At 23.5% G+C, this 14157-nt stretch overlaps 1 protein-coding gene across 1 annotated transcript in view; it reads right to left on the minus strand.

The window, feature by feature from the left end:
* LOC114129108 (lutropin-choriogonadotropic hormone receptor-like) overlaps positions 1–14157 on the minus strand; it is a 114011-nt gene that overhangs the window by 30676 nt on the left and 69178 nt on the right. The window contains exons 6-7 of the mRNA XM_050201157.1: positions 1857–1931; positions 1708–1773 (exon numbers count right to left, since the gene is read on the minus strand). Of these exons, the coding sequence (XP_050057114.1) occupies positions 1708–1773; positions 1857–1931 (141 nt within the window). The remainder of the gene's footprint in view (positions 1–1707; positions 1774–1856; positions 1932–14157) is intronic.

Genomic DNA, 14157 nt, shown 5'->3' on the forward strand with positions numbered 1-14157 from the left:
ATAGTTTGTGATGAGGGTAATTTTTACTACTAATTACACGATTTCGTTTGTTAATGAAACTCAATGGGAAAAGAAATATAATATATGCGAGTATATAATGTATAATATATACAATACTAATATAATATATATATATATATATATATAAATTATATAATAATATTATAGGTTTTTTTTTAAAGGTCACTTTACCAGCATTTCTTAAGATGGTAGGATACATTTCTTAGTATATCACAAATAAAAAATGTTAATAAAAGGTTCCATCGATATTTATCCATACATTTTATTATTGGACTATAAGTAAATCAATGTAAAAAGAATTATATGTCAACAATAATGCAAGGAAATTTTAACTTTTGACGACGATCCATAACATTATATAGGTACGTTCTTAATAACACAAATTATGTATTTAATGCAATACCTAATCGAATATTTTTATAAAGTACGTAGTTAACTACAGTCAATACGTGTACTCATATTATTATAAAATCTGCGCTCATCTTACAAAATGTATGTGTTATATACTACTTTAAAATTCGAAGAACAAGCGCAACTGGAATAAAAATAACTTTACCGGAAACGAACTGTATTTGAAAGTACAACAGCGCAAACCGTCGTCGTTCTATCGCTTACCCTTAAATATGTCGATTAATTTTTACAACTTACGGGTCAATAGCCAACGCTCATAATATAAAAGCTGTAAACACGATAAGAATGGCGCCACATATGCGACGTCGTTGATCCTTACAACACTGGTCATAGTATTATTATTTATTTAAATCCACAACGAATAAATACATATTATGCTGATGATTCTTACGCCAACTTTCCATTTCAAATAAAAAAAACTTATCAATAATATTATCGTTTAGATTTTCAATGATGCGATTTTTTTTATATTTATTTATGTTTTATTGTTTTTTTTTTAACACGTTTTCATAATTTTCAAAATTTAATAGAAGTCAATAAAGCTTCTTAGTTAATTTAAAATTTTGATAGCTACTAAATCAATTTAATAAATATACTATTTAAATACATAAACGTTTCATATTTCATTCTAAATAATGAGTGAGTATAGCAAACGAGTTAACCGGCAAAAAAGCGAAAAAAAATTGTGAATTGAAAAATAGCGAATTAAAAATATCGAAATAAAAATAACGAAACTAAATTATAGCGAAAAATAATACATCGAATGTACAGGGGAAAACTTTTGTTTTTATAATAAATAGTGAACAGGAAATAGGGGAAAAATATAAATAATAATATAATCTTTATAAGTCTGTAATTATTATTATAACTCTAGGTAATATACGTATTATCGTCAATAGTGTTCACCATGTATACTATATGAACACCAAATAGTTTTGTATGATATTCGACGACGTGACAATCAATTGTACTTATTATTCTAATTTGAATTATATTATTATAAATTTTATTATAACTTAACCCTACAAATATAATATTTTTATTTTGTGAATATTTTTCTATTATACTTTTATACTCATTAAAATAATATTTTTTCGTTACTTTTCTTTTCGATATTATGGCTTATAATCGACAAACAAAAATTATAATTTAAGAATGACTTTTTCAGAAGACAGAAATCTTGTGTGGTTTAATAATATGAAATAATTTGTTGTGTCAATGTGTCAGTATATTTGTTTCAAATATTAAATATTATTTTACTCAATAGGTACTCACAGTTGCTCTGCACTAATCGACAGTTCACCAGAAACCAATTTTTCTATTTGATTGCTTTCGAGGTCTCTGGAAAAATAAGATTATAATACAATAAGTGAATCGATAACTACTGATAATCGTAGTAAATTGATATAATTTAAGATACTTACACAATGTGAAGATGTTGTTCAGTCCTCAATAAACTTAAGTTTGGTGGTTTCTTGATTCCGGTTCGAACGATTCCCCTATATTTCCAAGTAAAATCATATTGTATTACTTATTTAATAAAACAATGGTCCATGAATAATATATAATTTATAATTATAATATTATAAAAATATTGTAATGTTTTTTTTTATTATTGGAAAATATTTCTATAATAACTTACAACACAAAAAATCTATGATGATTAAATTCTAACCTTAAAGTTAATCATGTATAAAATATTGATGATTGGAATTTAATTAAAATCGAAAAATTTCTCAATGTTGCGTATGCGTTGTAGGCAGGTGTTCGTTTATTCTACGAATATTTAGGTGTATTGAAAAGTTCAGGAAAATATTTTAAGAAATAAAAGAATATAAATTTTATAATAATGTTTGTTATTAAAAATAACTAAATAATAAGTAATTTAATGTTATAGAAATGTATATACATATCCACTAACAATTTTCTTTAAAAATGTATAATTACATTTTTTTTTAAATACACAAAAATTAATTGATACAAAGGAAAAAAGTGTTTTGCGTAATGTATTTATAGTATTGTAAAATTCACTGTTTGAGAGTTCAAAATGTTTTTATTGGTGATTTCTTTCTGAAATTACTGTTGGATTCATACTGTTCGACAATAGTTTTAGTAACTAAGTAATTAATTTTTTTTTATTTTTCTATTTTTTAATCAACGAAGTAATAATAAATAGGATTTCGAGATTAAATAGCTCGTAGATCTCTTTAAAATTATTAAATTAACGTATTCCTAAAAAAACATTAACGGAAACATAACCAATAAAAATAAATAGGTATGTACCTATCAATTATATATTATGTTGCTATATTTTGAACAAAAATACTCAAAACTGGAAATTGAGTTTTCTCCGTTTTATTTTTTGTTTTAAAAAAAGCTCTGAATTTTCAATTATGGAATGCAAAAAAAAAACTTTACGCTTTTTTTATGCAAGTTGATAATAATGATTAAAATATTATAATAAAGTAAAAAGTATTTAATTAAGTTTCGCTAGAAATAAATATTTCTTCTTGGTTAATATTGTACAAATAATAGTTATGAGCAGATTGTATTTTAAAAAGTTCGTTTTTGTTACAAAAAATGTACATTCACATGACTTTTATAAGACTAATTTTAATTATATGATAATTAAAAGCTTTGAAATTTTTACACATCACAATAATGATAATATGATATATACCATACTGAGTTATACACCTACACGTATATAATATATATATATACTAGGTGTTCAATAAGTTTAGAAACTGTTTGTTTAATTGTTCCATCGTTCATTTAGCGAGTACACACTAAAAATAAAACGATAGAAGTATACCCGCTCTCATTCCTCAATTAATATATTATTGAGTACTCAAGGAAACAAAATAAAATAAACAATCATATTCAAGTTGTAAAAACATTTGAATAGTTAACTGTAGTAAAATGTATTAAAAATATGTTTTTGTACCCATTACCTCAATTTTAAAGATTAGTTATTACTATTGTGTGAAATGTGTATACACATTAGTTGTGAATCATATAAATGAATGTCTTTCACATATCTATAATATTGAATATAAGTGCAGTATACAATCATTACAATCACAATGAATTGGAAATAATTTAAACTTTTTAAAACTTTTTCTACAATATAAGTTGTATTGTTGAAGTTAAATTTGAGTAATTTTAAACGAAGTTACTTATACTTTATTCATATGTTTGAATTGGTCTCCATGTATATTGTATAAGTAATACGTGTTGTGTATTCAAAATAAGTCAAATACACGAAAAAAAACTAGTCTAAATAAATATTTATTAAAAAATAAAATGTTATAAATATTTTATTCAGATAATATAAATAAATTGTATTGATATATCATTATATATTATGATATTTCACAAAAATATGTTTTCGAGTCGTCATTTCAATCTACAAAGACCGGAAAATCTAAACTCTGTTGTAAAATAAATTTCGAGTATACATTGAGTTGATCACTGTCGGAGGAATATACATGGAATATTTTTGAGAGGTGACAAAATGTTTACCGATTATTATGAAATTATAAAAAGAACCATATCGCAATTCAAGCGACATAATATTTAATGAAAAAACCTTAAACCTTAAACACTAACAAAATACAGTATTCAATATACATGTGGCATAATCCACAAAACTACAAAAGTAGGTAATAAAGTAAAAAAGTTCATAAATTTATTTTTAATCAAAAGTATAAGATACTAACTATCAAAAATCGCTCTTATGTTAATATACTGAGATGTAAGAAGTAAGATGAAACCTCTTTTGTTGAAAAACTACGCTTAGCAGAAATTATAGATACAAGTAATATTATGAGCTATTTATAATGTACCACAACTATTAATATTAACTTGTTTTGATCAATAATAAAGATAAATATTTACAACTATGATTATTATATTACGGTAACGAAATAGAGAAAACCCATGACTGTATCTAATAGGTGTCTTTCAAAATATAGCTCGACTACATTGTGATTATAAATTTCAACTATATAATTATAAAATTTGATAGTTGTGAATTTAATTTAAATAATTGCACAAGGAAAAAAATTCTGAAGCAAAACGGTGTGTCAGTTTCTATAATTTGTTTTCTATTAGAAATATGGTTTGTTATATTTTTTCAATATTATATTTGGTTCAGAAAAGTTTGATAATTATAAATTATTAATCATTATTAATTTTACGTTTTAATATTTTATTATTATTTTTTTTTTTTAATATAACTTTTAAATGACTATAATTAAATTTGTGTGTATATTTGCCTAAGTAGAAACCGGTATTGCATTCTTCCATGAATATTCCAGATTTTTTATTTATTTATATAAAATCAACGGGTCAAAGCCCTTTAACAAAAAAAAAAAAAATTACATATGAATTGGCACAATATGAAAACTAAAAGACAAGTGATAGGTAATAATAAAAGTAAAAATAACAAGAAAATCAAAGATAAAATTTCAGTCTATAAAACAAAACGATATTATAAATAATTAAGTACTATGATTTAAAAATAAAAAAGTTTTAGCTTTAAATACTTGACGAAACAAACTGAAAAAATCCAAAACTGTGGAGATTCTATTGGCGTTAAAAATAATTCTTGAAAAAAAAAATGAATTTTTTCCTCTATTGGTAATTTTGTTTTAGTTTTTCCAGATTTTTTTTTTTTTTTTAATTAAGTGTTGGGAATTCTCTACGATTGATTCAATTTGCTACCAAAAACCATTTACAATTATGAAATTAGAAGCAATTTTAAAACTCCATAATATTTATTAAAGATAATTGAAATACCAATAATAATAATAAAAGCATATATAATTAAAAAATCAACACACTTATAATATTTCGCTTAAAATTTAAAAGATATTAATTTTTCATGATAAATCAATGTAATATCAACATGGAATTATATTGAATTGAAATAATAATAATAAATATAAAAAATAAAAACTATAAAAATAATATTATTATAATCAATTATGAACATATGTATAGTAATGACATTCTATTTTCAAAGAACTATTATGACATTTTTATGTACATATTTTGACTTCCATAAGTAATAAGTATGTATTATTAATAAAGGTTACGTGACTCAAATTATACTTCGTTAACATTTTAAAAAGAATATAGTCACATTAAGCTAATTATTTGGGGGCAAAAAATCATTCTATGATTTAGAGTTCTGCGAAACTGATTAAATTATTAATTTAATTAATTTTAAACAACATACAAAAAACTATGTACCTATCTAGATTCTAGATATATTTTATTTCAAAATATAATAATAAAAACATTTTCGTAGTAATGGATAATTAACAAATAATATAAAGTAGATTTAATATAAAATAGTACTTTAGTTATTATTTACTAATATTTCAGAATAAAAACTTCTTGTATTTAAAACATAAAACATAATTATTTTATTATTGATTTATAGCAATGATAAAGCATTATGGACAGCATCACTAAAAATAATTTATTAGACGTTTCTATAAATCTCTAGAAATTTACAATAATTTGTGCATTATATTCATCAATATACTCGTAGATATTTGATTATTGTGTGATTATGAAAGTTTTTCATTGACGCATTTATTTAAAATATATAATTTTATTTGTACATAATCTTGAAGACAGACACTAAACATCATGGTATTTTTTATACCTTGATAAGTATCTCAATTTTAATGTTTTATTTTTATTAAAGCAAATTCGAATCTAAAATTGCTTGAAAAAAGTTATTATATCCTTACATTAACATTTTACATAATATTATTATCAAGGTTGTTTTGGTGAAGATATTATACATTTTTTACATTTTTATAAGACTTTTAACGATCATTGAGATCAGTTTGGAAGTATATTGATAGCGCTAGCGCGTGATTGCGCGTTTTTTTTTTGTTATGGAATATATCTCAATATCTGTTATAGTCTCATGTGCTGTAATTTATTTTCTAATCAATAATATTATGTCATCACACTAACTACTAAATTGCAATTGAATTAATACTAACAAATCTCCATAAGTCACTTTTATTTTGAAAAAATATTTCAACGAATCATGAATAATACTCTAATTCCTGATGAAATTAAATATTTAGATGTATTATTATTATATAAAAATTTAACTCAGAATCTTCATCATAAGAGAAAAATAAAATCAGCTAATGTTTGATTACATCTTCTTTGTTCTCTTCAAAATTCTAAAATATTACTATAAAACAATTTTTTATTTAAATGACGAACCATAAGGTTTGTTTTATGTTTGATTCTATAGAATTGCAATGTGGGATTCGGTCAAACCCTCCAATGTCGGACCAATCCAGTCATTCCAATCCATTGCACAACTACCAAACTATACCAAAATGATTTGTAAACGTTTTCATCAAAATTCTAGTACACACTATAATTTACATATTATTATATCTTTACCATCACACTCCCAAAAACCTATTCACATAGTCTAAAATGAAAATGGTTGAACTAATTTAATTAAGATATGTTATCACAAAAGGATATTTCGTCATAGAGTTAATCATGAAATTTATTAATTTATAAAATTTACTTATTGTGAAAATGTTGTAAAAATTGTAAATTTTCCTTTTAAATAAAAATAATAATAATTTAATATTTATTCATACATAATATATGATAATATAACTTCATGTCTTCATAACTAATAAATATTATAGTATGGCCAGTAATGGTATTTATGGACTACGATATTTGCTTCATTTTGCTTCTTACTTAACTTAAAAAACAAAAATTCTGTATTTTTATTTATTTGTTTGATACACGTAATGCTAATATAAATCGTCACTGATTTTGAAAATTTATTAACTATTGCGTACTTAATATTTAACAATTAACAATATTAATTACGTCAGCGATGAACATAAAAATATTATGACAATAAAATACTTTTAACAAGACGAAAATATCTACTTAGTCTGAACAGAGTGAACCTATAACATAACCAAAATGTTATAAATCGAATTTATTTTTTATTGTAGTTCAAAAGTACAACTGTAGTTAAATGCCATTTTCACCTAATATCATGATGTAAAATGTGTATTTTCTTTACACAATATAATTTTTAAGATATTTTGGAATTTTTTTGAGTTTTAATTTTTATTGAATTTTTGATTTTTTTTTTTCAATTATTGTAGAACTACAATATTTTGATTAAAAAGCTGAAAATGTAATACAAGGTACTTAATTACTTTTTAAGTTATCATTGAACTGAGTATTTAAATATATCAAAAATACATTGGCACAATTTTAAGTATTTAACTTTCAAATTATGAAACAATGTGCAAAATCACGAGTTATTATACTTAAGTTATGCAAATAATTGATTTATTATTGTAATCGTAATATTTGTAACGAGAGTAATAAAGTAAAAATGACAGTTTACAGAATGAAAATTATCAATCGTAATCGAATCTATGTTTGACGCAGAAAATTGAATACAAAAATGTTGGTACGGCCCAGTATTATAATAACAAAGCGAGGAGATGAAAACTGTTATGAAAACCAGTGGAGTATAATAAATATATCGTGAAAATTGTAGTGCTAGAATACGGTTTATGAGTTATGAGTGTTATGACAGACGAACATTCGTGTTATAGACGTTTATGTAGCATCACTAACATTTTTACGAACGATGTGTCTCCGGCAGGGGCGTTGCGGTGTATTGGACATTATAATACGTGTGCACTATTATACGGTGTTGGTGGTTTTTTCATTATTTTTTTTTTTTTTATATATATATATATATATATATATATATATAATGTTTTCAATCTTCATTTCATATTACGCTATTCAATAATGCATAGACGACATATTGTGTAATTCAGCCACAGAAATAGGTATTAACAACGTGCGCTTGCAGCCTTACAGGTTTATTATTTATGAATACGAATCGAATAATAATATTTAACCGATATTATAAACATTTACGATTCATGTTTTACACTGCAACCTATATATTATATTATAATGTATAATACGTGTGTCACGGTCGAATTTAATTTATCGCGAAAAACAAAATATCAACTGCATATACGTAGGCACTATAATGCAGGTGCGTACCAGTGCGATGTATTGACAATCCACTAAATTAAGTGAAAATATTCACAGCGTACAATATTGTAATGTATATAGTCGAAACAGCTCGAAATATTGTTATTTTTCCGTGTCGGGAAAGAACGTGTTCAATTTTCAAGAAACTTACTCGAAAATTAACGTTTTTGATTTGTTAATAATCTGTTACTTAATTTTGTTGCAGTCATCATAATATTTTATGACTAATAAATATTATAATATTTTATATTTAAAACACCGGAGATGATAATTTCGTCCGACATGTGTATTGTGTACTGTATTTTTATCGAAGTAACATAACGTTTCCGTGAACGTATTTACGTATTTTCATGGTAGTTCGTATTTTACGAATTAAAATGAAAGATTTTATTCTTGTGTGTTATTGTGTATTGTTTATTATTTTCAGGCGTCTATCAGTCGCAGCAATATTTTCAACAATATTCGCTTATTATATTTATATGGAAACTTTCATGCAAAAAATATTTTTGAGGATCATAATCAAATGATGGACGTTGTGTTATGGAAGTTTCACTGCAATTTACTTTCTGACCATAGTCCGATTTAACGAACTCGGAGTTGAACTAGTTTTTTTTTTTAAAAAGAACTTTATCTTCATTGTTATTTTATAAGATCTGTACACACATACGAATAGTGAATACCACTTAATTATTTTAACATGCACTTTTGCATAATATTCAATAAATCACCTAAAATGTTTATCTCTATTGTTTACTGTAGATATACCGTGCAAAATAACATTAGGCAACTATCGGATATACATCCGTGACGTTTAAAAAGGTTTATTTTTCCTATTTATCAAAATTATTATCTTATTATTGTATTAGTTTGAATATTTCTTTCACGTTGTATTGATGACTACAATAATAAATGTTTAAAGCGATCGCCATTAATGTTTATACTTAATATGAATTAATCGTGTTTTTCGACTTAGTACCTATAAATAAAAAAAAAATATAATAATACAGTTACAATAAAATATTATGTTATATTTTTCACGATGGATTTTCATAAATATAAAGAAATAATTAATTTCTTAATTCTTCATTTTAATATTTGAAGGAAAAAAATATGTATATACCTACCTAATGTTATTAGTTTTTTTACGTATAATTATTAAGTGTATAAATTATAAAATAGTAGAAATATTTTAGTTTTTGAGATAGTGTGAAATTACTGTAAATTGGTACACCTATAATACGTATTGTTGGTTTTATATTTGTATATGAATATGTGTTTTTATTAAAATACCATTTAGAGCAGTCAGAGTTAAACAAATGCACGTGAAGACTGTATAATATAATGTATACTTAAATAATTATAAAAAGGTTAAGGATCGGGGATCCAAATCTCGATACAACTAATTGTCACGAAACCATATTTTTGGAATTTATGTGATTTTTCTTTCACGAATTGTGTCACGGTATTTGTTTAATCACTAGCATTTTATAGTTGATTTATAATATTGCACATGCTGTCGATTTACTTAGGTCCTTAAACCCGCTATAAATTATTCGCGCTAAGTATCGTGCAATACATAATATATATTATACAGTGTTCGGGCTTTCGAGAAGTATTACCTGCAGTCATCGCGCCATGTTCCCTTTAAGTAAATACTGTCTATATCAAATTATATATTTCTTAAGCTTTATTTATTTTTATAATTATTATTTTTTACATTTCTTAATTTTTAACAGTATTTTAATTAAAATCTAAAATGCACATACGCATAATGTTTTTTTTCAAAATATTGATTTAATTTATCGTAAATGTATAGTTTATTCTAATATCCTATTAAAAGAAATACTAAATTAATATTGTAAGAATTTAACCTATTTAAGCATTTAAATCAGTTAAAGTCTAATAATATTTAATTTCAAGTTTAAAGTGATAATACTATTAATATACAACATAGCTGTCTTCTACATTGTCAAATTACACATACTCGAATATCCATCTGTGAAAATTATTATAAATATATTTTCGTTTTTTTGAAAAGTTTTTGTTTTTTAAAATGTTGTTTACCGTTTAAAATAACATTGTTGTTTTTATTTTTCAATAACATATCTATGATCTATGAATTTAGTGAAGTATCAAATATTTATTATTTATCTCATAAATTATGTGCCAAGTGGACTTCAGCCATATATTATGTGTTATGTTAAAAAAAATATCTATTATTTTATTAATAATATGATTAAAACTCTTTTGACATATATTTCGTGTAGTTGATGAGTATTTGTGACAAGGGTAACAACTTTTTAAAAAGTTGACTATAAATAGAAACTAAGAGTATAATTATGTGGAATATAGGCAATGCATAAAATATTAATTCACTGTCATCTGTATTCATTTTAAAATAAATTTGTTTTTACAAACATAATATATATGTATTTAATATTTGTAAAATACAAAAAATATATTAACTAATAATAAATACTAGGTCATTTTTCAAAAATGATACATTTTATGTACCTATCTAAGTATTTTTAAAAAACGTTGACCGTTTACCTTCATCTTACATATGCTTGTAACATTATTTTAATAAATTTAAAATTTGTTATAGATTTTGAGCAGAGCGATAATTCTATGTGTATGTGTGTGGTGTGTAATTTTTATAAACACGATAAGTAGTTAAAAAAAACTCTAGTTTTTAACTTGAATGATGGTTTTAGTTTACATAGAGAAGTTAAATTAAAAATTCACAATAATTTTTAAAACAACTAAGAAAAACCATCAAACAACAATTTAGGAAAAAAACATTTTTACGCAATACCAGTGTTTGATAAACTCGACTTTCACTAAATGTTTAGGTATATTAGCATTTTTTACGTTTTTTTTTTTATATACATTTTGAAGACAATTTATTGTTGGATTAGAATTGCTTGAATTTTAAATATAAAGTTTTTTTAAGTCTTTTATATTAAAACCAAAAATCTAAAAAAAATATTTAAGGATAATTTTTTTTTTATAAACATTTTATGTTAAAATTTTATCAAAATTACATATTTATACTATGAATAACAATAATCATTGTTTTATTTTAATTTAAAAACATTATTAACGGGTACTTCAAATTTTAAATATTTTGTTATATTATTTTAAATACAATGTTTTCACAATAAAATTATTTCATTTACTATATTATTACTAATAGGAAAGTTAATAAAAATTTCATAAAACATAAAAAATACTGAGTGATATAGGCATATAGGCTGATAGACCGTCTCCACTCAGAATCATTTTTTGTATAGAATGATGTATTATTGAATTCAAGTCTAAAACTTCCATGACGGTGACCCATTCGATACCTACTATGTATATAGCGTATTGAAAGGTACCTACTTTTTTCTGTTATTTACGATAATTTTATTCAGTCTCTTACAGGTGACATGATAAATCTATCAAATACAATTTGTTATACGACCTACTAATAAAAAACGATAAAAATCTTTTGTCCCGATTATGTCTATTTAGATTAGTTTTATTAGTATATATTTTTGTATGCAAATAAAAGATTTAATACAATACAGTTATTATGCAACATCGATACAGTACATTCTTACTATTTAATATTATTTGGTAGCCAAAGATAGTAAGTATAATATTATATTATATTTATTTACTATTCAAGATAAAATTAAATAAGCATTTTTAAATTTAAGTATTGAAGTTTGATTGTTTGTTCTTTATTATGTCCTTATTCAGTAGAATAATGCTGCAAAGGTGCTTATAAAAAAAAAAAATAAATAAAATACAATAATTTAATAATTTTTTACATACCTAATTATAACATATTTATGTCTCATAAATACATTGTTGTTGTCATATATCTAAGTAATTTTTATTCATCTATACGGTTATCGTTTAGTGGTTTACGTTAGTTTATTATTGTTATTTTATTACTAAATACATGGCTATAATGAGTTAACCCCTAAATGTGTGCCCCAGATTTTTTCAGTTTACATTAAACATGAGTTTTGTCTGTATCCAGCAATTTTTTTTAAAAATCCATTACTTGTTATAGATAGAATTTTATGAGTTACACGAACTATGAACTGATGAAAAAATCGGAGTTTTCACAAATTGTATGTCGATAAATATGTCCAATGTCCATTACAAATCACAATATTACATACATAGTTTATACAAGAATATATTATTGTTTTATCATATTTATTATTAGTTTAAATTAAAAGTAAAATAATAATAATATGTTTATGTACAGGGTAAAAATTAAAATTAAACTATTTTTAAAGATTAACTTTTCTTCAAGATATAAAATGTGTACTTTTATTACTTTGTCAAGACACTACTCATGACTCATGTATCTACTATCTTTTATCGTTTTGACACAATTCGTATACCAATAATTTTGTTAAAACATACCTTGTTAACTGAGAAGTACTAGATCATTATAAAAACTTGATATCTCATGTAATTTAACAGCTTTTAAACAAAATGTATTTAAATTTAAATAGTTACGTGTATTTGAATACGTATGTTACGACTAATTAAGTTAGGTACACATAAATCAATGAGTGCATTACACAGTTTCCACTTCAAATAATGGATTTTAGTTTTGACACACATATATATTATATATATGTAATATACATACCTATACAAAACATTATGTTTGAGTAGAATTCAATAGATTTCAATAAATTAACGGATAATGATAATGATGTAAATAATTTGGAAGAAAAAATTATTTTCAGTGTTATGTGAGGGAATTAGAGAACATAACAGAAATTTATTGGGACTCAGAAATTGCTGCCAATATCTAAGGCCAATATTACTAGTTTATGAAATAAAATATATTTCACTGAACAGAGTGAAGAATGACGGAATGATTGAAAATTCAATTCACTAATGATATGTACATACTTGATCATAAAATGATTTTTCATACTGTATTAAATATTCTTGAAACCACTTTTGAATTGATTGTACCATTTTTTTTAAATCAAACTTTTTTTTGTGGAATGTTTGTATTTCAAAAAATTACTACTAAAAAAAAAAAAAGAATAATATTATCTTTAGACATGAATTTACTCATATGATCTGTACATCCAACAACTTTTTAGAATTTTTATGAATATCTGATTTTAAGGCGTCAATACTTTTTCAACTTTAAATTTGTCATAATATATTTTTATAATTAACATATGTATACCATGTTTACACTTAATAAAGTTGTAGCATTGCTGTTACTAGAAAATTTCTATACCGTCCAATTTAAAGGCAATAATGTACCATATTTTCGTGACCGTTGGTAGAATACTATAATACTGTAAATGTCAAATATACACATGTTTTATACAAAGATAGCAAACGTTTTGTTATCGCAAAGCTTCCACGAACAGGATCGATTCCTGTCTGTCAACAGAATGCAAGAGTCACATCGTTAAATTACGCAGTTATGGTAATTATACTGTTTTGTATTTAATAATATTATATGATGATATGTACGCAAGCCACGGTGGGCTGTAAAGTATCTACATTGAATATTTATAAACCATCTGAAAACTAGTATTACAGATACTTAAAAAATAAATCATAAAATAATATTTAGAACTC

This window comes from Aphis gossypii, chromosome 2 (genome assembly GCF_020184175.1).
Source record: "Aphis gossypii isolate Hap1 chromosome 2, ASM2018417v2, whole genome shotgun sequence".
NCBI lineage: Eukaryota > Metazoa > Arthropoda > Insecta > Hemiptera > Aphididae > Aphis > Aphis gossypii.